The following is a 25417-nucleotide window of genomic DNA, read 5'->3' as shown; positions in this document are numbered from 1 at the left end:
TCAAAAGCGAGGTACCGATAGGGATGAGACGTAAACGAAGTCAGGATAAGCAGAGGTCGGTTCAGGCAGCGAAGGTTCAGACACGATAAGGAAACAATGATAAGGGAGCACTGACGTATATACGTAGAGAGCACAGTATATCTGAGCAATGAATGAACTAAACGGCACAGATTTATAGGAAGGAGGAAGGGATACTCCCTCTGATGTCCAGATTAACCTGATTCTATACACCTGGGAATATTGTGACTGTGCCTTTAAGAAAAGGAGTTGTATGCGCGCGCGCCACTAGAGGGCGTGCGAGAGACGGAACATGTTCTCCGTTTCTGTTGGGACGGCCCTGCAGTTGTGTTCCGGCCGTCCTGAAGATCACCAGGCCGGGAAGAAGACCGCGGCATCGTCAACGGCGAGGAGTGAGCAGTTCTGCCACGTCGGACCCCTCTTCGTACGTCGCCATATCGGCGGTGTGGGTCAGAAGGAGGACGCGGCGTGGGACCAAGGTGAGTACTGCGGCGGGGACCTGACACACTCATTCCCACTCTCTCAATGTCTTCCTTTCCCCCAGCTCCACTTTTCTTGCTTCCTATTCTGTCTTCTTTGTCTGCTTGCCAGCCCAGTAACTGCCATACATACTGTCACATATTTCTACACTTATTGTCACGCTCATGTCAACATAGGTACCATATACTTACCAACGCACACACTTACACCTCACATACATACACATCAATGCTCACACGCAAACCCTTACATACCCATGGTTACACACTTACATATTCATGTTCACATGCACTTACACATACACACTCTTGCTCACCTGCACTTACACATCCATGCTCACACACACACACACACACACACGCTCACAAACATACACTATCATGCTCTCATACAAACACTTACACATCCATGGTCACACTCAATTATTCAGACACATCCATACTCATGTACTGCATTTCCTGATTCTGAGCTTTTTCCTAAGACATTTAGTTCATCGTTAAAATTTCTCTAAGCGGGGGGTTATTAAAAACAGATTTAATCAGTTATTACTTTTCCTTTAAGTATCAACAGAACATTGACTTTTTACTACTATGATATATACATTGGTATGAAAAAAGGGGTTTAATCACATAAAATATTTATTAAAAGAAACTTTAAAACTGTGCAGCGTAGGAGGGTAACATATCAACACTGGTAAACGATGGTCAAATATCCATCCAAAGAAAATAAGTGGATAAAATGATCTCATCCTTTCTGAACAAGCTGTGCTCTGTTTGACCTAGAGAGAAACAGTTCTCTCTCTTTCATTCATATAAGTGTTATATTAACAGATTTAAGCTATGCTTTAAAGAAGTTCCCCTAACAGCCAAAAAAATGTGCAGCTCAATGGAAAAGGGTTTATAATGGTGCCCAGTGTACATGTTTTACAGCAAAACTGCCCAATGAATGTATATGACTTTAGTATAGCTTCTATCAAATTATTGAACCCTTTAAGTGAAAGAAGACCTTTTTTTATCATCGTGTTACCCTTACTGATTTTGATGGCTATAGCCATTTTTAGGAACCGCCAGGCATTTACTGTTTCTGCTCTAAGGAGGCTTGATGGTACACACTTGGTGCTTTGATATTATGCTGTTGTTGACCACCCATTACATTGCATTACATTTATTTATATAGCACCAGCAGATTCAGTAGCGCTTTACAATCAGAGTCGGTAGAATACATTTAAAATCCCAAACAATAACAAACTAGTACAAAAGGAGAAGAGGGCTCTGCTCGTCCAAGCTTACAATCTAGTTGGTGGTTCAGGGGAGGTAAAACACCAGGAGATGCCTTCTTGGATGAGAATGAGTTGGTCGAGTCAGGATAATCTGTTGAGGTTGTTGATTGTTCAGAAGGCTTAGACAGGATGCTGGCTCAGAGTGTCATGAGCACCGCTTCTCCGGTTCTCTGGGTCAAGACCCGAATCCTCCGGGTCGCAGGAGAGGGGTCTTGACATGCCCCACTCCCCGCCCATTTTCCCTGTAAATGGGGGTGTTTCCCGCTGCCATCAGTGGGACCGCCCCAAACATCAGCAGGACCGCCCCTCATAACAGCAGGACCGACTCTGACATCAGTGAGAACGCCCACCGATGCTAGGAGTTTGAATTTGCATACTTGAAACTATGAAGCCAGTGGAGTGATTGGTAAAGAGGGGCAGCAGATGAGGAATGGTGATAAAGAGAAATTAATCTAGCACCCCTAATTTGTTTCATTTATTACCTCTTTCTGCATGTCGAGTAGGCTTGATGTCTAAAACACCTGCTCTCCCAGTCACTAATATAGCGCTAGTACATACATTATACATACACACACTTATATACCTTTTTAAATAACACATACTCATGTGTGGATATCGCTGTAAGAAAGCTTGTTGAACTTTTTGTACGTCAAATTGTTTTATTATGCGTTACTTGTTACATCTTGTTTACCTGCTGTACACCGCTGGGGAATATGACAGCACTATATAAAATAATAAATAATAATGTCTATGTATGTTTATACTTGTATGTGCATTATACCTTTGTGTATCTCCGTATAATAGTGTAGCAACACAAGGAGAGAAGCTGCTTCCATGACACATGTAAAGATTTATTTGCCTGATGACTGCTTGCTTTTGTGTGGACATTCAGTTACCTGTCATGTAGGTTTGAAAAAACTTGGTTTGAATGACTGACCACCCGCACCGCACCGCCCCCCCCCCTCAAAGGATGAATTCTGCTATGATTTGCTATGGGTGAATACAAAGGAACTGTGAAAAAGCCAATGTAGTAATTGGTCCATATTGAGCGGTCAATGGCTTGCTAGCACATGGTGTATGTATATATAATGATACTAAAGCGAGCCCCACCTAACCTTCATCTGTTACTAAGCAGAGCTTCTACAGCACAAATGTTTTGGGAATCTATCCCTTTATCAATGATCCAATATTATTATAGCTCTCTTTAGACAGTAGCAGTCTAGCAATGGTAGATTGTACCAATAGCACCTAGTAGATGAGTTCCTTACAACCTGTTGTTAGTACTCTATTTATTTGGACTATGTACAAATTAGTTGTGTTAAAGTAAATGCTAAATTTTCAAATAAATATGTAAATTATATGAACCTTTTTATATAAATGAAATGAAAATTGTGTCATTACATAATGACATGAGCCCTAGGAATTGTGTTGACAGACACTAAAATGAACTTCTACACACCACTCTTTGGAAAAAGTTTAAAGTTTAACACCAAGCTAAGAGAAAAAAGTAGGAGGTTGGATTTGTGGTTTAAGGCAATGTAGCCAAACCTGAGTTCAATCCAAGAAAATAACTTCATCATAGGAATGAACAAAACTTTATAAACAGAAGGAAGCAGGAATTAAGCAGAAGCCTCAGAAGCCTCTGCAGCAGGAACATCACACCATGCTTTCATTAGTGCTTCTTCTCATTAGTTCCACTACCTTCTATGGATCATGCCAACTATTATCTGGGAGAGGTAGGTAGCAACTATGAATTAATTTAAATAGTGGTGTGAATGAAGTGGGTAAAATTGTATACCTTAAAATATAATATAAAAATCATAAATAAAAATGGATACACATATCCTTAGGATATGTTTTAATTAGGTAAAAGTTATGTTCCTTTTATGTAATTTTACATAGCATTTTAAACAATAACTGGGTTGTTTTTTTGTACGAAAGGGCATTTATGGGTACACAACTTAAAATTTCTATGTGCACCCCTAACTCTTGTTGTGTACTGTATAGTTTTTATTTTAGTAGACATCAATCAACCAAATGGTGATATTTTTTATTTTATTTAAAAAAACAAAAACATGCAAATATAATTTGTATTGTAATATTTTATTTATAGCACCGCAATATTAAATAGCAGTATTGAAAGGATGAGACTTAATATAAGTATAAATTAGAAGGTGCTAAGGTCATGTGAGATTACAGTGTAGAAACATCTTTAAAACTATTTGACAAAGCGCAATACCTGCATGTTTTACAATAACAAAAATGATTGTGTTCATATTGTGCTGTGTATTCATGTTTTTCAAAAACATGTGTTTACTGTTCCTTTGATTTAAGGCCATATTTCTCACAAAAAATGACTAATTCATATGAATAACTACTCAGACACAAAATATAAAGTTTAACTTATTCTAGACCTTGACAACACAGTATTTATTGAGAAAACTACGCATCCCCTCATTCACCATTGACTAATAGGACCAACTATGAGCAATTTCTCTATCCATGGTATTCCACAGCCTAAAGTCCAAATCATAAGCATGGACTCTCACAGTTTCTAAAAGTCTAGCCAGCCAGCCAGGCTCAGTTGTGTTTTCACGAAAGGGAATACTGTGCATACCAAACATTGGGGAACAGTAACATTTCAAAGTGCAAAAGTTCTGATCTGGTACAACATATGCTTTCTCTAACCCCTTAACTGATTTTCTCTTGCAACGCTTTACAGCTGTGGTGGCCTAACAATATGATTGTCAACTATCCAGATTTTACTTTCATAGTTACATATTTATTTGAATTTAAAAAAAGAAAAATACAAAAATCCATGTATCCAAAATATGACACATATGTTCTCACATCAAAATGTGCACTCTTTTCCCACAAAATATCAACAAACTATACGTGTCTCGTAACAATCATTAAACAACTATGTATAAAGAAGGACCAAGGAAACTCCTATTTAGGGAGAAGAAGTCACCGCAAGCACTGTCATTTGGCCCTCATGTGAACTGAAAGGAGAAAATAGGAGATAGATGATGCAGAAGAAGATGGGGAAGTGGAAGATAGGGAAATGTTAAGAGAGCATGAGAGAGAGAGTGAACGAGAATGAAAGTGTGCGTCTGTGTTAGTGAATGTGAACCTGTGAATTTTGGACAAAAATTGTGAGCTTTTTACTTAGTTTTCGTCCGATTTGTTGGGGGTCTGGCCTCATTTTTGGGGCTTTGCACAAATCCTTGAATTTAACAAAGTTTGGTAAATTTGCAATTTGTACGGTTCCGAATGTACAAGTCTATTACTGCTTAACCTTTCATACAAAAATATATTATAAAGCCGTGAGTATCACTCCCTTACTGCATAATTTCATAAAATATCAACACATAAATTAAAATATATAATAAAACACAGTTATCCTCTGACAGATAATAACGTTAAAAATGAAATATTTTAGCTGATGCATGTCCAGATACATCCATTCTGACAAATGTTCTATTTAGAAATATGTTTTTACATCTATTTCTGTTTTACACAGAAATTCTCCTTGTTTTAGATGCAGCCAATACTTTTAAAGAGAGAGTTTTGGCACCGCACATTTTTTCCATACACACCTTTAAAAAGTCCCAACTCTGTGCTTTTGATGTAACCCCCCCCAAAAACAGTGACACCCACAAAGATTCACAGTTCAGACATTTAACTTCTGCCAACTGCCTCAAACCCCAAATTACATACTGAAGTTGAAATCCAGTTTCCAGTTTGCTTTAAATGGTATTGTAAGAAAACCACCCACAGCTGAGCTATAATCATTTTGTCTAATAATGCAAATGTGCTAATGGCAGGTCTTTCAAACATCAAGCTAATAATTATTTCTATTAAACAATGAATTAAATTTAATCTGAATGTTCTCCAGAGACAAAGGAATGCTGCTGTTTCTGTTTTTGTGCTGCTGGGGCTTACCACCCATACCCAATATACAGGTTGAAAAGTGACCATCAGGCCCGGACTGGCCATCGGGCAAACCGGGTGTTTGCCCGGTGGGCCGTGCCACGGCAGGGCCGGATTGACTTAGGGGCTGATGGAGCTGCAGCTCCAGGCCCCTACCTTAAAATAGGCCCATTCAGGACTGAACTGACTGGGCCTATGCTGCCTCTACGGCCGCATTAACGCAGGGCATAAGGGGCACCTGCCCCTTAAGCCCACCGCAACTGCGACCGGGTCCGCCACTCTAAGGGTGTGCGGCCGCACAGGGTTTAAATTAAAACATCGGGGTTTCCTTGTTTTTTTTTAACTTTATTTAACATCCTCCATGTTAAATAAAGTTTTTGTTAACTTTATTTAACATGGAGGATGTTAAATAAAGTTAAAAAAAAACTACCAATGTTTTAATGTAAGCCCTGTGCGGCCGCAGACCCCGAAGAGGGGCTTCCCGGCCCCTTAGATTGGCGGACCCGGTCGCATTTGCGGCGGGCTTAAGGGGCAGGTGCCCCTTATGCCCTGCGTTAATGCGGCCGTAGAGGCCGCATAGGCCCAGTCAGTCCGGTCCTGCCGCGGGCCCGGCCGCAGTTGCTGCTTACTCCGGCAACAAGGTAAGTAGGGTGAGGGAGGGGGGTGCAGTGAGAAGGGGCAGAGGGGGGTTAGATAGTGAGAAATGGGGAGAGGGGATAGATAGTGAGAGGGGGTACATAGTGAGAAGGGGCAGATAAGATGGGGAGAGGGGGTAGTGTGAATGCGTATGAGAATGAATGAATTCATGTGTGGATGAATTGCTTGAATGATTTGTGAGACTGCATTAATGAATGTGTTAATGATTTGTGTGAATGAGTAAATGCAAAGATGATACATGATGGGTGACCATCTACACATTGTCACTTTTTAATGACTACGGCTGGCTGATAAAAAATTATTCAGGAGCACAGTGAGGTAACGCAATGTTATATAACCCTACAAAAAAAATGTGGCTGCTACTACAGAATGTGCCAGCCCTCCCCTGTCAATAACAGATGTACTTTAAATAAAACAAGCTTAGAGTGTTGAGGGGTAGTAAAGGTTTTTTTTTAATGTAGTGGTAGGAGATTGGAGCACTTTTTCAAAAATATGTTTTATTTTTTTTATCTTCTTTCCTTTAGGGATGTCTCTTATACCTCATAACTCTCCTTTTTCTTTTCTCTTTGTTTGCTTCTGTGCTGATTACATTCTGATCAAAACACACAGCTCCATAAATCTGCATTGCAGATCACAATGGGTGTGATCACCAGCATGGGGAGCAATCAGAGACCCCAGCAGTGTCTGGACAGATCCTCAGGGATCTTACCTCCTGAGACTTTCCGATGGGATTGGGCATTCATATGGTGACAGTGTACCAGGAATGCTTGCTTCTGCTAAGAGGGAAGGGTGTAGGCTGTCATAATTCATAATGCAGGATCAGCTCAACCCTTCCAGCAGGATCAGCTTACTTGGGTGGCTCTTTCATAATGCAATAAAGTCAGAAAGTTGAAATATTTATCTCACCTGTAAACTCCCTTTCTAGCACCTGATGAGTAGTGTACATGTGTCTAAATGCCATTATTGGTCTTATCCTTAAGATTAAATGATATCAACGAAAGTATATGTGTAAACTCTTCTCATGAATGTGTGGATGGGATGACCAAACACTGGTAATTGGTATGGATGGGCTGAATGGCAGACATGCACATTCAGTCTGGTCCATAAATATTTGAATAGTGACACAATTTTCATAATTTTGGCTTTGCACACCATCACAATGGATTTATGACCACATAAGAGAACTGTAGTGGATGATTGCAGAATTATTTAATTGGTGAAGGAAAACCCCTTCACAAAATCTTACCATGTCCACTACACTTTCCAAGAAGTAGGTGTATCATTGTCAAAATCTACAATCAAGAGACGACATCATGAAAGTAAATACAGAGGGTTTTCCACAAGGCACAAAGCACTTGTAAGCCTCAAGAATACAATGGGCAGAAAACATATAAAAATTCTAGTTCTAGAAGAATATTCTTTGGACAGATGAACTAAGATCAACTTATACCAGAATGAGAGGAGGAGATGGGAACTGCTCACAAGCTCAAGCATACCAAGTCCCGGTGGGTCCATGGGACCCAGGCGGCACTTCAGCAGGGGCCAAAACATGTTGTTTTCAAATAGATTCATGGAGCCTTCACCTCTTTTTCTCTGTGAATCTATCTACCTGGCCTCTCATGCACACAGAAAGGCAGAGCCACAATGACACCCTCTCCCTAAACAGAAGAGAGGGTGTGCTTGGAAGTGCTTTGTTTTGCAGAGGTGCATCAGGAGCAGTGACGTACCATGGGAAGGATCAGGGAGGCGGGAACGAAGCAGGGGACATGTAACATGAGGTTAAGTGCCCCTATGGTTAAATGCAAGGCTGCTCACAGCCAGAGGAAAAGCTGTGGTTGAGGTAAGGCAATGAGCAGTATGCAAGTATGCATGCATGGATGTGTATGTGAGCATGAATGCGTATGGGTAAAAGTGTTAGCGTGGATGTTTGTGTGTGAGCATGGATTCCACTTATGGGTGTTCTCACTTTTATTGCCAAGGTTTAGACATTAATGGCTGTGTGTTGAGTTATTTTGAAGGGACAGCAAATTTACACTATTATACAGGCTGTACACTCACTAATTTGCATTGTAGCAGAGTGTCATTTCTTTAGTGTTGTCACATGAAAATATATAATAAAATATTTACAAAAATGTGAGGGGGTGTACTCACTTTTGTGAGATACTGTATGTTAATATGAGTGTGAGGTATAAGTGAGTGTGTGCATGTGTGTTGATGTGAGTGTGTAAGTCTGTGCAAATGTGAGAGTGTATGTAAAAATGTGTGCCAGTGTGTACGAGAGTTACTGTGGTGCAAGAAAGGGTGCCAAAATATAGGATCTGGGAGTTCAGGTTCACATAGAAGACATGGGGAGAAGCCGACAAAGAAAGAAGAGGCAAGATAAGAAGCAGAGCTATGGGAAAGGAGACAGGGACACAGAAGCAGTAGGCAGAGAAGGTAGGAAGGCATTGATAAATGAGAGCTCAATTGAGAATGTGAGAGAGTATAAGAGAGCAAGTTTATTAATCATAATATAACATAATTAATGTAGGCATGGTTCTGTTGGGGGGGGGGCAACATTTCCTCGTTGGACCCAAGCAGCAGTACTGGCCCGGCCCTGAGCATGCCGCATTATCTGTGAAACGTGTTGGAGGCAGTGTTTTGGCATGGGCATGTATGCCTGCCAATAGAACTGGGTCACTAGTGTTTATTGATAATATACCGGTATATATATATATATATATATATATATAAAAACAAAAGTTGCAAAATGATTTCCAAAGTGTATAGAGCTATACTATTAGCTCAGCTTTAGCTAGATGCTACAAAACCAATAGGATGGCACTTCACAATACAGATGGACAATGACCCCAAAAATACTGAAACAGCAACCAAAGAGCTTTTGGAGGCAAAGAACACGCGTTTTACTTGCTAAAGACAAAACTGAAGGTAGAATGACCCACAAAAAACAACTTAAGACAGCAGTATTAAAGACATGGAAAGCATTACTATGGAGAAAACCCAGAAATTGATGTCCATGGGTTTCAGACATCAGGCAGTCATTAACTGCAAATTATTTTCAACCAACTATTCTTGAGCCCCTAGAAATGGTGCAACTGTGTATGCTGTAATTTTTAACAGTTTATACCTAAACCCCTTATATTAAAGCTGAAAGTCTTTACTTCAATCACATCTTGATTGATTCATTTCAAATCCATTGTGGTTGCTAGGGTGATCCAGTAGTGTATCGAGGGAGGGCAGAGGGCGTGGTCAGCCCCGAGTGCTACTCATCAGGGCGTGCCACCAGGCCAGCATCGGGTGTTCACCCCTCCAGAGACAGACTACAATCTAACCGGCTTAAAATCAATCAAAGGAGCGGGAGACCTCCAATGCTGCTCCCTTCTGATGCGTACCGGCAACACTGACACAACGCCCACCGCACCGGAGGGAGACAGAATATGAAGAGCCAAGAGGAAGAACAAATGGGACAAAGTGAAGGAGGAAAAGTGAATTGAGGACAGGAGAGTGAGAAAGCATTAGTAAATCCGTGAGAGTGATGGGAGTGATTCAAAGCTTCCCAGTGCCAACTGTCCCCAGTTTGCCAGCTTACCTTGCTGAGCATCGCACGGTTCCTCCACACAGCCTGTCATTTTGTTGGTTTTGCGCCAGCGCCGCCCATGAAGATTATTGAATGTGTGGGCTCAATTGTTTTTCAGATGGTTGTAAACTGAAATTGATGTCCATCTTAGAACGAATTGTCCCCATCCACTCAATAATTTTCAACGTAAAGCACCACCCGAGAGCTCTCATTTCGGGACAATGCGTTTTCCCATTGCAGGACTGTCCCAGGCAATTTATGGACAATCAGGTCAATAAATATTGGGACATTTTTGTCACTGTCCAAATATTTTTGGACCTGATTGTACATTATACAGTATATCGATGCTCTTCTCAAATCACCACAGGGCATGTTTCCTGAAATTTTTCATACATTCACATTGTTTTAGGGGTTAATTATAATACCCTGACATAAAATCAAACTATTTTTAATAGGATGTGACTTAAAATTTACAGTTTTTATTTTAAAACTCTAATTGAATTGAAAAGTGGTTCTTCTTGAATAATGATGCACAAAAAGATGTATAATGGATGGAAAAGTTCAGAGCAAACCATGCTCTAGAGGAAATTCTTAAATAACCACAGTAACAGCAGAAAAGAGAACTGTAGGAGCAATGCCAGAGTGGCAATTATCTTGATAACTAAATTACAGGTTACATTTGCTGTATAGCGTGAAATTGCTGCCTATTTGAAAGCACTCTCAGTAGATTACCAGCAATATGACATTATGTATTATAACAGTCTGACAAGTGTAGCAAATAGCAGGTGCTGACCTTAGAGTTGATATAAATACTTCTTGTCCATGGTTATACCAGTGGTCCTACAAAAATCTAACACAAAGGTTTGTCTATACCAGGTAGAACCATCAATTATAAAATATTATAACATAAAGACTATAACATTGGCTATATCATTACAGACTTATATGTATATTTAAAAAGACAGGTATTGGTGTTGCAACCCACCAACAGTGAGCGGAGCGACAGAAGTAAATATAAACGTAACTCACCCTCACCCCAATGGGTTATATAGAATAAATGACATGAAAAAAAAATTATAATAATAATAATAATAGTGCACTCTGTATGATAAAATATAGCAAAAATGTTTTTAAAAATGTATAAAAAAACTCACATTCTGATGAGTCAGACAAAGACTGACTCAAATCATCAATGCCTGGTGTGATTAGGGATCACACACCCAACTGTATTTGAATGGAGATATCTACAAATGGATAAAATCACATAGAGCAGTATTGCAACACATCCAAAATGGACCAGAAACAGGTGGCTACAGTTAGCCTCTCACCTTGCCTAGAGCCTGTAACCTGGCTCCAGGGATAAAGAACACTGTACTGACTTAGGGCAGTACTCCCTCTTTAAGGTGATGGACAGCAGAGTGTATGGAGTATATGTATATAAATATAATATAAAAAGTGATGTAAAATGTAGAATAAATACTTTATTACATAAATAACAACACTATCATAAAATATACTCTATTTAAGTGTCTCTGTGAATCCTCCAATCAGGGGAGGGCTGGCAGCCTAAGGCCTGGGGGGCAAGTCTAGTCAAGTGGCCTGTTGCGCCACTGAATTTTCTAACGCATATTGATGTAATGTGATGGGACTGGGAGTAAAAAAGATTATGTTTAATACATTAAAAAACAGCTAATCTTTGTAACAAAATAAAATTTAAATATGGAAAAATTGGGCCCTAGGCATTTCCTTGGGAGTCCCTTTGTCCCTCATTCACTAAGCCACACCTCTGTTTTACTTACTCCCGGTAGTTCAGGTATAGATCAAATAAACAACACATGTAAACAGCACGTGCATGTATAGATCAACTGAATAAGAAATATTTGCAGGTATACATAAATAATGTATGGAAACATAGCATAGCAGAATAATACACAAACCCAGCTTTGCAGGTACAGATCAACTGGAAATCACATAACAACTAAGCATTAAAGGTATAGCTAAAACCCCCTAAATTACAGGCATAGATCACAGGATGCACACCCCCAAAGCCAGCCCTGGTGTCCACACTGCCCACATAGAACCCGACCAGCACCAAGATAACATTAACAAATAACAGTCCAGAGTGAGCCAACTTTGTTCCCAAACAGCCCAGAGTGAGCCCATTTTGTCCCCAAACAGCCTGCCCTGACACCAGTACAAGCTCTGCAACACCGATACCCAAACACACACACCAGTACAAGCTCTGCAACACTGACACCCAAACACACACACACCAGGACAGGCTCTGCTACACCGACACCCAAACACACACACACCAGGGCAGGCTCTGCCACACCGACACCCAGACACACACACCAGGACAGGCTCTGCCACGCTGACACCCAAACACACACACACCATGACAGGCCCTGCCACACAGACAGCCAAACACACAGACACCAGGACAGGCTCTGCCACATCAACATCCAAACACACACCAGGACAAGCTCTGCCACACCGACACCCAAACACACACACACACACACACACACACACACCAGGACAGGCTCTGCCACACAGACAGCCAATCACACAGACACCAGGACAGGTTCTGCCACACCGATATCCAAACACACACACACCAGGACAGGCTCTGCGACACTGACACCCACATCCAAAATGCTTTCCACACTGGTTTGTTGTTTGTTTGTTTTTCCCCCTTGTGTATTGATGCCCCAGTCAGCCCCCCCCTTTGGTTTTAATGTATTTCCCCCCACACCCTTGTGTATTGCCCCATGTGGATTTGTTTCCCCAGCCAGACCCCTTTGTACATTATGTCCCTTGTGTATTGCCCCATGTGGATTTGTGCCTACAGCCAGCCCCCTTTGTACATTATGCCCCAACACCCTTGTGTATGGATTTATGTGATGTCCCCAGCCAGCCCCCTCCCTTGTGTATTGATGCTCCCCTTTGCATTGTTAATGACTGACCCATGTATATTGAACCCAGCCCCCACCCCCACCTTTGTGTATTGATTTATGTGGTGCCCCAACCACCCTGTTGTGTACTTATACACCCTAGCCACCCCCATTTTGCATTTAATTGTTGTCACAATGCAGCCCCCCCTTTGAATATGGCTCCCTTTCCGCCTCTTACCCCAACTATTTTTTAAATATTTTTAATACTTACGTTTTTGCTGCCATCCTTCACTGCTGCTGTGCTCCAACGTACTTTTCTACCTGTCACGAGGAGCTGTTCCGTGTGACTCCGCCCCCTTGAGCGGGCCCATCACATTGACGATGTGACGTGCCGCTCAAGGGGGCGGAGTCACACAGGACACTGGGCGGCACTGTGCAGGCACGCTGGCCGCTTAATGATTTTAAAGCGGCCAGCGTGTTTTACGGCCGCTTAATGATTTTAAAGCGGCTAGCGTGTCTTACGGCCGCTTTAAGAGTCACAGCCACATCGGCTGCAATGGCATTTCGGTGTGCCGGCCAGTTCGGCCGGCCTACTGCGGATGCTGCGGGTGTTAAAGATGGCCCTGGCGTGGCCGAATCGGCCACTTAAATGGGCGGCCGCGCGGCCGTTTAATCTAGATTCAGGGCGGCCTGGGGGGCAATTGCCCGCCCCTGCCTCCAATACGCGTTTCGCCCGTGGACTTCCTCAAGTTGGTTTGCTATATAAAAACATTTTTGCTATATTTTATCATACAGAGTGCACTATTATTATAATTATTTTTTTTTTCATGTCATTTATTCTATATTATTCTATATAACCCATTGGGGTGAGGGTGAGTTACGTTTATATTTACTTCGCTCCACTCACTGTTGGTGGGTTGCACCACCAATACCTGTCTTTTTATCTTGTTGAAGTGTGGGAGAGTGGGATTCCCACAGAGTGTTGTAGCGCATGTACACTTTTACCTATTGTTTTTTCAATTATATGTATATTTGTTGGGGCGAAGAGGGGACAGGCAGGGTCAGAGGCATGAGTGTCCATGGCATTCATCTCCCTACCTAAGAGATTTGTTGATATGTCCACTTTCCATATATTTCACCAAAAGCTTTCTATAAAAGTATTTATAGTGTAGGATGTGAAGAAAGCCCTTAATTATGACTTGAAATGAAAAAAAGAATGTGGATGCTGATGATTAAATATATATTTACATATTTAATCATTTTTCTTTCAGGAGGAGATGTGGGTCCACAAATTCTATCGGAGATTAAAGAAACCAATCTTGTGTTGAAGGAGGTCCGGAATCTCCTGAGGCAACAGGTAAAACTCATAACTTGCTTTCAATGGAAGTATGTTTCTGTAGGAAATATAATACTAAACTCCAAAATTCTAAAGAGTTTCTAAATCATAATTATTTTTAGGACAAGTGCTTGGTAAAGATAATCACCAAAACCTGCAAGTGCTTCAAGTTTGTCCTAGAGGCTCCAGTGTAACAACTGATCATCAGGCCTCCAGAGCAATACTTGACCCCAGGAAAGGCTTGTTTGTGTGGTACATACTCTAAATCCACACACTCCTTGCTCCTGTTTCACCTGTTTTCTATAATTGTCTGCACATTCAAAGGTAGGTAAGCCTCTGAATGAAACTGGTCCTATACCACCTTCAGTTTGGTTCTGCAACCTCCTCACTCCCGTATCCTGATCACACTTCCTGGAAAAGGCAGGCAATTAGTATTTTGACTGTTACTGGTGCACTATAGTATATAATTGGAGTTGCTTATAAACAGATTCTAATATAGTATATAGATTATATATAATATAAAAGGTAATTAACCCCAGCTATTGTGTAATCAACTGTCAGTTACGCTGGTAAAGCAAATTCTAATCCCTGTTACCACACAGTGATCTGGTATTGTAACATCATATTTGCCCCCCCCAAACACACAATAAAAAAAACCCAACCCCCAGCACTCAAAAGGTTAACAGCAGCTCTGCATCCAACTACTCCATAAACTAGTTGTAGACTGCCATTTATTATGAATTGTACAAATTATCTCCGGTAAGGAACTAGAAACAAAACAAACAATACGATCAATTTCAAATGTCTCCCAGCAAAGAGCACATTATACACATATAGTTTGCTTATTTGCAATAGAAGAAAGCTAGCTGAAAAACAACAAAATAAATGTGTGACTAGCCATGATAGGCAAAACCTTAAAGATTTCAATATATTATATATTATTTATATATACTGAATAAATTTATGTCTATATATATATATATATAATAAAGCTGTCTGCATACTGCATGGTTATTCATGTCCAGCACTCCAAACATAACGGCCAAAGAGGAACTTAAGATCAGGAGTGGACAAACAGCATCTTCTTTCCCCCCCCCATTACACTTAAGCCTTTAAGCCAGGGGTCCTCAAACTTTTTAAACAGGGGGCCAGTTCACGGTCCCTCAGACTGTTGGAGGGCCGGACTATAGTTAAAAAAAAAAAAACTATGAACAAATACCCATGCACACTGCATATATCTTATTTTGAAGTGAAGAAACAAAACGGGAATAAATACAATATTTAAAATGAAGAACAAGTAAAGTTAAATCAACAAATATACCCTCTCCCCCCTAGCCACTATATGTCCTCTCCCCCCTTATCCACTATATATCCTCTCCCCCCTTACCCACTATATATCCTCTCCCCCCTCGCCTTGAAGTCCAGCGACGGGAGCACGATGCTTCTTTCTTCCTGCACCGCTCGCTGGTGCCCGTTGCTTCACTGCTGAGCGCCGTAATATGACATCATATTTCGGCGCCTAGCAGTGAAGCAGCAGGCACCAGCGAGCGGCTTTTAAAGGCTGTCTTCTTTTTTTGGATGAGGGGGAGAACGAGGGGCGCCGAACGGTTGCTAGGCGCCCATCTCTCTCCTCCGCATCAGTGTTTAAAAGCCGCTTGCTGGTGCCGGCTGTTTCACTGCTGAGCGCCGCAATGTGCCGGCATATTGCGGCGCTCGGTTGCCATGGGTGCACGCATGGGACGTCAGTGACGTCGCTGCGTACGCCTGCTCCCGGCGGTCCCCGCGTTTTTAAAGTAAACGCGTGCCGCAGGGACTTCACAGAGGCATCCTTGTGTTTCGAAAGCATCTTTCGGAACACATGGATGTCCTGAGGCAAAAACACCCGGCGGGCCGTAGTTTGAGGACCCCTGCTTTAAGCAATAGCCCAACACCAGAAATCCCACACAAACCCAGACATGTATGCTGAGAGGTAGATGATGTGGTTCCCTATGAAGTGCAAGACCTCAGGGCAACTTTATCCACTTTGCACTGTACCCTGCTTTAAAAACTGCCCTATATAGCTAGTATGCACAAAAACCACGCCTGTATGGAACATGCTTGTATGCATGAAGTTTCAATTGTGAATGCCACTAGATACAGTATTTGTTATAAAATGCACCCATGAGTGTGATCTGTCTTTATATTGGAATGGGAATATTGTCCTTACTGCCAACAGTAGTCTCTTTCATTCATTTTGGCTGAAATTGATGTTTCTTCACTTAGTTAAGAAGAATTCAGGGAAAGTTTGCTCAACTCAGAGTAGAGTTGGCAAACACAATTCGGCACAGTTTGTGAACGTACAATGTTATTCACAATTAACAGATCCTGTAAAGTTCAATATCCAAATCTGGTAATATGCAGTCACCTGGTGGCAGTCAGCTTCAATCATTGTAATGAACTAGTATCATAACAAGTTAATCTATCGACTGAATACATGTTCATTACCTATGCATACTGTTGAGACCTTCCTTCATGCTCTTCCATAGCAGAAACCTGTTGTCTTTGGTGAGCAGTCGTATTAGTAAATCAAGCAAATATTCAAGATACTCTTGATATAGTTTAAGTTGGCGTTGAAACAATATTTTCTTATCATTAATAAAGCATCCTGCTTCTGTGTCTACCTATTGAATGTATTCCTCCTGGCAATCACATAACTAAGCCCATTTTACATCCTTGAAATCCAGAGATCCAGTACTTTTCTTTCTAGTGGTCATAATTTATAAAAGTTACAATTTGATTTTGATAACCATTAGTGACCATTCTAATTTGGTCAGAATTGTGCCCACAGTATGGTTTTCTCCAGCATCCAGACCAAATGTCCTGCTACTTTATGTTGGCTGCTACCTGCTACTGGCAGGCAGAATTTGTAGGTACTCATCCTGCTTACTCCCGTACCAGCAGGTTTTAGGACTGAACCACATCTGTCTGGTGTGATGAGACTCTGAAGAAGCTGTGTGTTTTATACAGAAACACTTTCATCAGCTTTATGGTCAGGTCTTAACATAATTACAGAAGGAAAGTTTAGTTGAAGATAAAATTAATTGACTATTATTAAAGATTAGTTGACAACAATAGCTTACTTAGTTACTTAGCATAAAATTTTTTGTTTACTAAAATTATCCGCCACGTATATTTTTGTTCTTCAATAACATAAAGACACAGCATCTTTATAAAAGCAAAAAAAGCAATTAGCTTGGCACAGTAGAAGAAATTGATGAGGAAGAGAAACATTGATTCCTGAGAATAGAAATTGAGGCATTACTGAAAGAAAAGAAATACACTTTATTTACATGTATACATACAGGATAGGGCATTTGGACATTAAACCCGTGCAACTGGGTTCACTGAAGAATTTAGTCAGACAGAAACTGCCACATGGCACTTCAATACCTGGAGCTGACGCCACTTTGGAAATTGGAATCCACACAGAGTAGGGTATGAAACGTCAGCTTGCAAGACTGATCTTTTTAAAACAAGCCCCCAGTCCATTGTTTCAAAAAAGGAGCTTCTGAGAGGAACAAATACCCACATCTAAGACGCAGGTATAAACAAAAATCCTTGGCAGAAACCCACTATAGGCAAATGTGTCCTTGCCACATATCCTGAGCAAATATTTATTAGATGATATGCCAGTTAATAAATATTAAGTTAAACCAATCATTTTAACAACTGTGCTGGAAATTTCAGACACAAAAAAGTCAACATAGTTACGCTTCCAGGAATGTATGAAAGGAGAATATGAGGTAAATGTGACTCATCATTACATTTCCATATTTTCTGGAGAACGTTGTTCACTCCAGAAGATTAGTGGCCAGAGTGGGGGTCTTTGGCATCTGGAACCATTCATTATGTATTACCGTAATTTATTAGAAATCTTCTGGTCCAAATGCCACTGTCCATGAATACGTAATTGTTTCCCATGTGCCAACAGCAGCATCCAGCGTGATATAGAGAATACTCATCTACTCCTAATACTCCTTATAGGTTGTAAGCTTACAAGATCAGGGCCCTCTCTAGTTCCAGGATATTTTCTTATGTTTTCTCATCATTGTTTTTTGTTTCATGTAATTGTTAATGTTACCATTAACAGCTATAGTGCTGCCCCCCCCCAAAGAGAATAATAATTCTGGCAGACAGAAATAAAGAATGTATTACCACTGTAAGAGGCACAAGAACTTAAATGGGTTCTGAGCTCTAGAGGGAGCTTTAAAAAAACCAAAAACTCAAATATTAACCATTCAAGCATTTGTGGTAACCATGTATGCCATAGGTGGTTGGCAAAGCAGACCCCAGGAACCAACCACATATCTCACATGTCGTGGCACTAGTCCCCTTTGGGTTGTCCAAGGGTTGACATACTTGTGGACGTTTATATTTTTTTTTACCTTTTTTTTAGCATGTTTCGGAATTTGTTATGTGTGCCTATTTTGTGTAGTGTCATCTACATAGGCTGCATGTGCAATCTGCATCAATGCATATATGTATCTGTCAGGAACCACAAAAAAACAAAACAAAAACGTAAGCAAGAAGCGTGGTCTAATAGAATGCAAGCCAAAACGGGTAGTCAGACGAGCCAGGATCAGGATAAAAGATGTCAATGTAGCCAGGAACATAATCAGGAACTGGAGAAAGGAAGCCAGGCCAGGAAGCCAGGCCAGGATCATACACAGAGAAACCAAAGTCTAATAGAGAGGCCACAAAGTACTCAGAGACCAAGCAAGGGCAGAGAGATACTGAGCCTTAGCAGCTAAATAGCAAGAGCACAGCAAGGAAGGTGCAATGATTAACAGGTATCCGTGGAGACAGAGAAGGAAAGGCTGTTAATTAGTCATTAGCTGAGGTGTTCCTGTACTGAGCAGAGATGCAAGTAGTTGAGCATGGGAAGGGTGAACCCTGAGAGTATCCAACAGATACATATACACACGTATGCCTAGATGTATTTATCAGTTGACTAAATTTACCAGGGATGGTGAAAGCTTTAATGGAAAATATTTTGCTTCCATTACTTAATTATTTGGTTTGTAATATATAAGGAAGAAATATAGGAAAGTTACATTTTTTATAATGTGATCAGATGCATGGTTTCCCTTAAACTAGGTATATTTAAATACTTTAACTTGTCCTGAAAAGTTTCCGTATGTGTGAGCAGTTTATATGGTTGTCAGCTGAATCTACCTATAGGAGAACTACAAAACATGCCTTGGTCTCCCACAAAGTAAAATGTACCCTGACCACTAGCAATTAAAGGTTAACAGTCCATCACAAAGACAATATTTTTTTGCTAATGGTAGTAACCAAATAGTTCTAATAATGGTTCATATGAAAACAATTCAGTCTTTACCTTCCAACCAATAATGAAGTCACCTGTATTTATACTGGTATTTCCACACTGATATACAAGTGAGAAAAGCAGCAACTGGGTGCTACGGTATCATTAAATGTATGCAAAATCGCAAGAAGTTATCTTTACATATGTGACCAAGAGAATCTGCCTTTTCACCCTGAGATTGATTCTGTATAGAAACATTGATTCCTACGTAGAAACCTTGAAAATTCCCGGATTTTATTTTATATTTTGTGTTCACATACACCACCATTGTTGAAGGTGGTCAAGAGATACATTTATAACCATACTGCTGGTTAAATATTGGCGAGGCTGTAGCTCTGCACTCACATTTAATGTTTTCTTTGAATTTTCAGGTTAAAGAAATAACATTTTTGAAAAATACCGTCATGGAATGTGATGCTTGTGGTAAGTGGTGTCATTCACTGAGTGTATCAGTGTTACTGTTTAACTTTAATCCCTGAAATTCTGTGAGGAATATGCATTCCCCCCATAAATTCCATGAACCACACATGACCTCTCAATCTATATGGGAACATAGTTGGTTAGGGTAGATACCTTATCTATAACCGATGTTTCAGTGGTATTGTAGCAGTGATGAACAGTTTTCACCAGAATTTATTTGGCATATTTTTTTATTCTGAAGTCATTTTTTATTGAGTTTTCAAATAAGTGATTTTTAAATTGACATAATTCAATAATTCTTCTATAATGACATATGATCAATGAAAGACTATATATATTTATAATTCCGAGCCAGAATGATATAAAGTAATCTCTTTTCATATAGCATGTAATGTCTTGGTACTTCTGTGTTGTCTCAATATCATGAAACAGATAGACTGACATGTGTGACATCACATTATGTTGACATAAGCTTCCAAATTATATTTTTCTAGTCTGGGCCCCATTCAGTTTATCTGGCCATTGTGTATGTATGTTTTTCATAATAATATAATGTATCTAGAAAATGTGCAAAAGTGCAGTAGGAAGTGAAAGCAAAAAGGAAACTGAACAGGAAATGTAATGGTGTGCCCAGAGCTGATGCATGTCTGGAATTTAGGTCTCCTTTGGGCATGCAACCAATCCATAATGACAAGTTATATTTATCCTTTTCCTCCGCTGCACAGCCATAGCTTCTCTTCCACTGCAAGAGATGCCAAGACAAAGTAGTATATACCAATCAGCCAAAATGTACCTGCCAAATAAAAAGACAGAAAACAAGTTCCATTCTTTTTACACCCATACAAACAGTGCGAAAAGAGACATACGATGAATGGCTTAAAGAAAAAAAGTAAATAAAAAGAACAAGTCTTGGTACAAAAATTGACTCAAGGGAAATAATGAAATGATTTACAGGAAAAAGTTCAATGTTAACAAGAACAAGTACTTTCACAAGGTCTTGCAAAAATGATACCTTATTAAATGAATACAAGGAATGTTATGTTTATATCCTAATGCACTACCCACTCACAGCCTCACCAGAGAAGAATGTGTATTAAAGTACTTTGTGAGTACTTTAACATGCTTTCTTTAACAATGTAAAAAAATCACTTAGATTAGGGAGAGTCAATGGTGCACTAAGGTGGGTACCTTGGTTGTATGGAAGCCAGGTGCCTTGTTACGTTATGTGACCCTGCAGTAGTAGGGTGACAGCTGCTCACATGGTGAGTGCTGGCTGCAGTGAAGACAGGCATCCATGGTCAAAGAGAGAGAGGACAAAAGTAAAAGGGAGGGTGTGTATGTGTAAGTAGTGGTAGATGAGTGTGTGCTAGTGTATTTTGTTTTATGATGTTACCATGTGTGCAAGCATGTGTGTTAGCATGAGTGTGTGTTACTGTATGGCAGTAGTGTATATCTGTTAATGTATGTTGTTAGAATGCATGTAAGCCTGTGGGAGTGTATGCTGTTAGCATTTGGTGTCAGAGTGTTAGATTGAGTGGGTGTTAAATGTGCGCATGTTTTACTTCACAGGGGAACTGCAAAGAAATACTGTACACGCACCACTAACCCCTGGCTCACCCCTGATAAGTGTAATGTGAAAAAGAAAAGTGAAATGTATGAAAAAAAGTACACCCTCTTTGAATTCTATGGTTTTACATATCAGGAAAACCTATTCATAAAAATTAGGTAAATAGAACCTTTAGCTGAACATTTGTTGACATGACATAATTGACAATTGTTTCTGCCCACCAAGGGTCATAAGGCCATTTTCAAACAATTTAAAGTCCATCATTTTACAATGAGAATATTTAAAAGTGGAAAACATTCAAGACAGTTGCCAATCTTCCCAGGAGTGGAAATCCCAGCAAATTCACCCAAAGGTCAAACCATGCAATGCTCAGAGAAATTGAAAAACAAACAACTCAGGCTCTACAGGCCTCAGTTAGCGTTTTAAAAGTCAAAGTTCATGAGAGTACAATTGGAAAAGGACTGAACAAATATGGTTTGTTTGGAATGGTTACAAGGAGAAAGCCTTTTCTCACTAAAAAGAACATGGCAGCACAGCTTAGGTTTGCAAAGTTACAATTAAAGTGGAGATGTTTGGCCATAATGCACAACGCCACATTTGTTGAAAACTAAACACAGCGTATCAGTACAAACACCTCATACTAACTGTCAAGCACGGTGTTGGATGGGTGATGATTTGGGCTTGTTTTGCAGTGATAGGACCTGGGAACCTTGCAGTCATTTAGTCGTCTGAACTCCTCTGTATAACAAAGTATTCTAGAGTCAAATTTGAGGCCATCTGTCCGACAGCTGAATCTTGACCAAAATTAGGTCATACAACAGGACAATGATCCCATGCACACCAACAAGTGTACAACAGAATGGCTGGGAAAAAAGAATCAAGCTTTAATGGCCCAATCAAAGTCAAAACCTCAACCTGATTGAAATGCTGTAGCAGGACCTTAAGAGAGCGTTGCATAAACAAATGCCTGCAAACCTCAAAGAAGAGTAGGCCAAAAGTCTTCCACAACAATATTGGAGACTGATAAAGTCATACAGAAAACGATTACTTCAAGTAATTGCTCCTAAAGGTGATTCTACAAGCTTTTGAATCATAAGGTGTACTTAATTTTTCACATATGGCTTCTGTCATGTGTTGTTGTTGTTCATCTGAGGTTGTATTTACATACATTTTAGACCTGCTAAGCAACAGATAGTTGTTATTATGTCCTGATAAGTAAAACCATAGAATTCAAACATTCAAAGTGCTTTTACTTTCTTTTTCACAAGACTGTTATATATATGTATATATATATATATATATATATATATACACATGTATATATTTATTACATTTTTGCTGTTTGTGTGTCCCATATACACATTTTGTTTTCCATGTCTTCACTTTAAGGCATACACCCCAGTGCCACCGGCCAAGGAATCACAGTTACAGCTTATCAAAACCGGTGTATCCCAAATCCCTGTTTCAGTGGGGTCACTTGCACAGAGACAGCCACTGCTTTCCGCTGTGGCCCTTGTCCACCTGGCTATACAGGAAATGGATCACATTGCACTGACATCAATGAAGTAAGTTATACACTGTATACTGTATTTTCTCCACTAGCCAGCATTTTGTAAATATTGTAAATATTATGGATGTGAAGAACAAAAAAGGGAAAAATTAATATTAAAAGAAAGTCTAACATATTTTCAATGTTAAAGGGGGTAATAAAAATTGAAAAGAACCAATTACTGGCCCTGTAGTTGTTGGACTACATTGTCCATCGTTCTCAGCAGAAGGGGAGTTGTGATTCAATGAGATCATCAACCTGCCTGAGCTAAAGGATTTTCACAATCCCTTTAATTGGGAATAAAGGAGCCAAATAATAAAGAGGTGAATGATCAATAAGAGTCTTGTTTTTTATAGTGGGAAAGAGCTCTAATTGAATTATGTACTTAATTGTTACCCGTATTCATATTTTGTATGTATGTGTTTTGAACAATTGTTTCAATTAATAAGACCAGAAATGCTATTAAGATTATGAAGCTTAATAAAACTAACATCTCTTCACAGTGCACGGTAAATCCCTGTTTTCCTCGGGTTCGGTGCATCAACACCTCTCCTGGCTTCCATTGTGACCCTTGCCCTATTGGTTATATTGGAAAGAGGGTTGAAGGCATTGGGCTGAATTTTGCCAGAGCTAATAAGCAGGTAATAACTCACATGGTCAGGTGAAATGTAGGGTTAGAAAGGACCTGTGGGAATATGGGCAACATCTTAATTTGTACCAAGACATATGATAAAGACCATTAATATGTTGATGTTACCATGATGAAGGTGTAGAGATAAACAGAAATACAAAAAACCCCTAACATTTGGTCCTGTATCACATCCAATAATTTAATTATAAATTGTGGTTTTCATTCCATCAGTTGGCCAAAAAAATCAAATCACACTATTACGTTAACAAAAAAAAACACATGTATGTTTTACTGCCATGCCACAAAATTGTTGTATACATATTGTTTAATTTATGGTCTGACAAAATTAACATGAATCTAAAGAAAACACTAATAAGCAATAGATTTATCCAGTAGATGTCAGTATGCAGAATTCGGTATCTTGCTTCCTAATTGTAAAGGCTATCTTACCTTGTAGCTATATGCTCTAAAGAGCAGCACAGTATTTTGCATAGTTAGTTTTAATACATGTATCGGCTGATTAGCACATGTGTTAAAGCAATCTGTCATTCAAAGATGTAACTGTAAATAGAACAAGTATAATGAGGATAAAACATTAATTATAAATGAGTAACAAGGGTTTAAACATAAAAATGATGCATATTTCAAAAACAATACATATCATATCTTGTAGCAGTTATTTTGCCAATCAGGCCATTTTTGCTGTCAGACTACTGATAATTCATAACTTAATACACGTATGAACTACATAACATATTTTAAAAGGGAAGCTCCAGTCATTGTAAGTATTTTAAAAGGGAAGCTCCAGTCATTGTAAGTCCCACATGGCCAGACAGTGGCTGCATTCTACTTGAGTTTAGCAACTAAATGTGTGGCCATGTGTATCCATCCAGAGGTACTTTAAGACCAGTGGTCTTAAAGTACTAGGACTGTCTAATGATTCATAGGCCAGCCATGTCCCCAATATGCATTTGCCAATCATAGACCTGCTGGAGATGTGTTTGGCCAAAACGCATGCGTGCTATACTCATCTCCAGACAGTGCCTCCTCTGTCTCATGGAAGAATTCCAGCAGATCTAACAAGACCTCCTGCGGTCATGTGTAAAAATGACTCTCTTTAATGATGTTTAATGATAACATTTTCCTACGATTGATTGGCTCATTCTGTTACGTCGGGACCTAGACAACTCAGGTAATGGACCCACAATGCAGAGACGTATGTACGTCACGGGGCGTACAGGCAGAAAGTCCAAGGCGGAAGAACGATACAGGGCCAGAGGCAGAAACCGTGGTCAGGAGATATCGAGGTCGGGTCAGGCAGCACGGAAGCAAAATCCAGAGACAATCCGAGGTCGGGGCAGGCAGCACGGGAGCGGTAACCAAAAACAATCCAAGGTCAGGGCAGGCAGCACGAAAGCGAAGTCAAGAAGCAATCCGAGGTCTGGTACACAATTATGGCGAATGAGATACAAGGCAGATAGTATAAACACCCGGAGTACATACAGTGACTCATTGAACGGGCACTGAGAGAACCAAGGAGTGGGTTTAAATAGGAACAAGGGCGGGAAAACGGACTGGGGACCATTGGGAGAGGCAGTGACGTCATTGCGACCGGCGCCAAAGAATGGCGCCTGTGCAATAAACAAAACAAATGTAAACGAGTGCTAAACCCGCGAGTATCGCGGGTCTAGCATCCATCTGTAGT

The 25417-nt window shown here is 40.1% G+C and overlaps 1 protein-coding gene across 1 annotated transcript in view; it reads left to right on the top strand.

Moving 5' to 3' along the window:
* Nucleotides 1–310: 310 nt before the first annotated feature.
* LOC149280873 (cartilage oligomeric matrix protein-like) overlaps nt 311–25417 on the top strand; it is a 47536-nt gene continuing 22429 nt past the window's right edge. Inside the window, exons 1-5 of the mRNA XM_089500041.1 lie at nt 311–497; nt 14113–14198; nt 19917–19968; nt 22922–23097; nt 23585–23722. Coding sequence (XP_089356167.1) covers nt 311–497; nt 14113–14198; nt 19917–19968; nt 22922–23097; nt 23585–23722 — 639 coding nt within the window. The remainder of the gene's footprint in view (nt 498–14112; nt 14199–19916; nt 19969–22921; nt 23098–23584; nt 23723–25417) is intronic.

This window comes from Sceloporus occidentalis, unplaced genomic scaffold (genome assembly GCF_023333645.1).
Source record: "Sceloporus occidentalis isolate IW3139 unplaced genomic scaffold, rSceOcc1.0.p SCAF_145, whole genome shotgun sequence".
In the NCBI taxonomy this organism is placed as follows: Eukaryota; Metazoa; Chordata; class Lepidosauria; order Squamata; family Phrynosomatidae; genus Sceloporus; species Sceloporus occidentalis.
The sequence above is the reverse complement of the archived record's forward strand: the minus strand, read 5'-3'. Positions and strand labels throughout refer to the sequence as shown.